Source organism: Diospyros lotus, chromosome 14 (assembly GCF_014633365.1).
Source record: "Diospyros lotus cultivar Yz01 chromosome 14, ASM1463336v1, whole genome shotgun sequence".
Taxonomy (NCBI): Eukaryota; Viridiplantae; Streptophyta; class Magnoliopsida; order Ericales; family Ebenaceae; genus Diospyros; species Diospyros lotus.
In genome coordinates this window covers 8,648,558-8,651,373 of record NC_068351.1, presented here as the reverse complement: position 1 = coordinate 8,651,373, position 2,816 = coordinate 8,648,558, and the positions used below count along the sequence as shown (strand labels likewise).

The 2,816-nt window shown below is 43.3% G+C and overlaps 1 protein-coding gene across 1 annotated transcript; it reads left to right on the top strand.

The window, feature by feature from the left end:
- Positions 1 to 507: 507 nt before the first annotated feature.
- LOC127790885 (uncharacterized) lies at positions 508 to 2,583 on the top strand. The gene is made up of 4 exons (XM_052320614.1): positions 508 to 1,203; positions 1,297 to 1,452; positions 1,549 to 2,246; positions 2,427 to 2,583. Exons 1-4 carry the CDS (start codon positions 508 to 510, stop codon positions 2,581 to 2,583), a joined length of 1,707 nt encoding a protein of 568 aa, XP_052176574.1.
- Positions 2,584 to 2,816: the final 233 nt, after the last annotated feature.

The following is a 2,816-nucleotide window of genomic DNA, read 5'->3' as shown; positions in this document are numbered from 1 at the left end:
ATGCCGCCAAGACGGGCCGCTCGCAACCAAAATGTAGAGGAAGTATATGCCCAGGATAACACAAGAGAAATCCAGCGTTTGAATGGGCTCGTGAATACTATGATGGAGCAGATCGCGCAAATGAATCAGACGATGCAAGAGTTCATGATTGGACAGGGAGGTGAACGAAGGCGGCAAGAAGATGTCAATCTGTTTGGTCCTCTTAATCAGGGAGGGGGTGATGCAAACGATGGTGATAGCGAGGAAGATTTCGAAGAGGAACCACACAGACATTGTAGAGGTGGCGTGGGCGAAGACAATAGACGTTGGGAATATGGGATGAGGACTGAAATTCCAAAATTTTATGGTGAAATTAAAGCCGAAGAATTCTTAGATTGGGTGGAAACGACGAAGGAGATCTTGGAATTTAAGGAGATGCCAGGGAATAAACGTGTGCCATTAGTCATAACGCGATTCAGAGGTAGAGCAATAGCATGGTGGAAATAGATGAAATTAACCAGGACCAGAATGGGAAAACCTAAAATTTCCACATGGGACAAGCTGAAAAAGAAGATGAAGGAGGAGTTTTTGTCCCATAATTACCAAAGGTTGATGTACCAGAGGTTGCAGAATTTGAGGCAGGGAACTAGGACTGTGGATGAATATACCACAGACTTCTACCAATTGGTTGCAAGGAATAAGCTACAAGAAACAGAAGATCAGTTGGTGTCAAGGTATGTTGGAGGATTGAGATTACAGATTCAAGATGTATTCAACATGTTTGATTCTGTATCTGTTTCAGTGGCACATCAAAGAGCATTGCAGATGGAGAAACAAGCCCGGCGGGCAGGAAATCTCGCAAACAGTAGCAACATGGCTGCTGGTAGTAGCCGAACAGGAGGCAGTGGTAGTGTCCGGAACATGAATCAGGGTACTGGAGGAGGGATTAGAGCAGCCCCTAGCACAGGCCAACCAAACAGAAACAACCCTAACGACAATCAACCTAACAGATCTGGTGGCAACAGTGGGATTAGGTGTTTCGGTTGTGGCGAGATGGGTCATCGACAATCAGAGTGCAAGAAAACAGCTGGGAGAAAGGCGCTGATAGTTGAGGCAGGGGATGAAGATGATGAGTTCACAGATATGGAGCAAGAACTAGTATTTGATACAGAAACCTATGAGGAAGAGGAAGAGGTGGCTGGTGACACAGGGACTGCTCTAGTGGTTCGACGATCCTGCTTAACTCTTAAAGCTACCAACGAAGACAACTGACTGAGAAATAATATTTTTCAGTCTACATGTACCATCTTGGGCAAGGTATGTCATTTTGTTATTGATGCTGGTAGTTGTGAGAATATAATTTCTGTTGAGGCTGTCCAGAAGTTGAATTTGAAAACTAAAAAGCACCCAGCTCCATACAAGATGGCTTGGCTTAAGAAGGGTAGTAAGGTTATAGTATCTTTACGTGCTTTGGTATCCTTTTCAATAGGCTCAAAATATAAAGACTTTGTATGGTGTGATGTAATTGCTATGGATGCTTGCCATTTATTATTGGGGAGACCTTGGTAGTTTGATAGGAAGGTAGTTCATGATAGCAGGGCAAACACTTATAGCTTTGTATTTGAAGGGTCAAAAATTGTGTTATTGCCCACTAAGTTCCTAGAAAAAATTAAACCTGTGGTGGAGGGTACTAATCTGCTGTCCTTGGCAAGATTTAGTGAGGAATTGCAGGAGTCGGAGGTGTTATATGTGTTGATTGGAAAATACATAGGAACTGAGTTGCCGGTTCCCACAAAAGCAACTGCATTAATCTTTGAATTTTATGATGTCTTTCCTGAGGAGCTGCCTGAAGGGTTGCCACCATTGCGGGATATTCAACATCAAATCGATCTTGAGCCAGGGGCAACTTTGCCAAATAGACCCCATTACAGAATGAGTCCAAAAGAGCAGGAAGAATTGCGCAGACAAGTGGAGGAGTTACTCATAAAAGGGCATGTGAGAGAAAGCATCAGTCCTTGTGCGGTTCCAGCATTGTTGACTCCCAAGAAGGATGGGTCGTGGCGCATGTGTGTGGACAACAGAGCCATTAATAAGATCACAGTAAGGTATCGCTTTCCTATTCCTCATTTGGATGACTTGCTAGATCAAATTAGTGGTGCCACAATTTTTACTAAACTAGATTTGAAGAGTGGATATCACCAAATTTGTATCAGACCTGATGATGAGTGGAAAACAGCCTTCAAGACTCATGGGGGCTTGTATGAATGGTTGGTCATGCCTTTTGGATTGTCTAATGCCCCTAGTACTTTCATGCGTGTTATGAACCAGATTCTAAGGCCTTTTATTGGGGAATTTGTTGTCGTATATTTTGATGATATCCTGATTTATAGTGCTAATGTCGAAGTGCATCTTCAACACTTGTGAGAAGTGTTGTGTGTTCTTCGCAGGGAGAAGTTTTACGCTGCTGTTCAAAAGTGTGTTTTCATGACACCCAAGGTGTTGTTTTTGGGATATGTGGTTTCTGGAGATGGATTACAGGTTGATGAGTCCAAGATAGAGGTGGTCCGACATTGGCTTCAACCTAAAACACTTACTGAAGTTTGAAGCTTCCATGGATTAGCTTCTTTTTATAGGCGTTTCATTCCTCACTTCAGTAGTATAATGGCTCCGGTTACAGATTGCATAAAGGGTGGCAAGTTTGAATGGATAGATGCGGCTGAAGAGGCGTTCCAACAGATTAAGCAACGCCTTACAACAGCCCCAATTTTAGTGCTGCCAAATTTTTCCCAACCATTCGAGTTGCATTGTGATGCTTCCAAGGTGGGCATTGGAGCTGT

Excerpts from the sequence above, each read along its gene's own strand:
- LOC127790885 (XM_052320614.1), top strand. The coding sequence starts at position 508 with ATGGGAAAACCTAAAATTTCCACATGGGACAAGCTGAAAAAGAAGATG. Across the intron at positions 1,204-1,296 it reads ACACAGGGACTGCTCTAGTG|GTATGTCATTTTGTTATTGA; the intron begins GTTCGACGATCC and ends ATCTTGGGCAAG. Across the intron at positions 1,453-1,548 it reads TAGTATCTTTACGTGCTTTG|TTTGATAGGAAGGTAGTTCA; the intron begins GTATCCTTTTCA and ends AGACCTTGGTAG.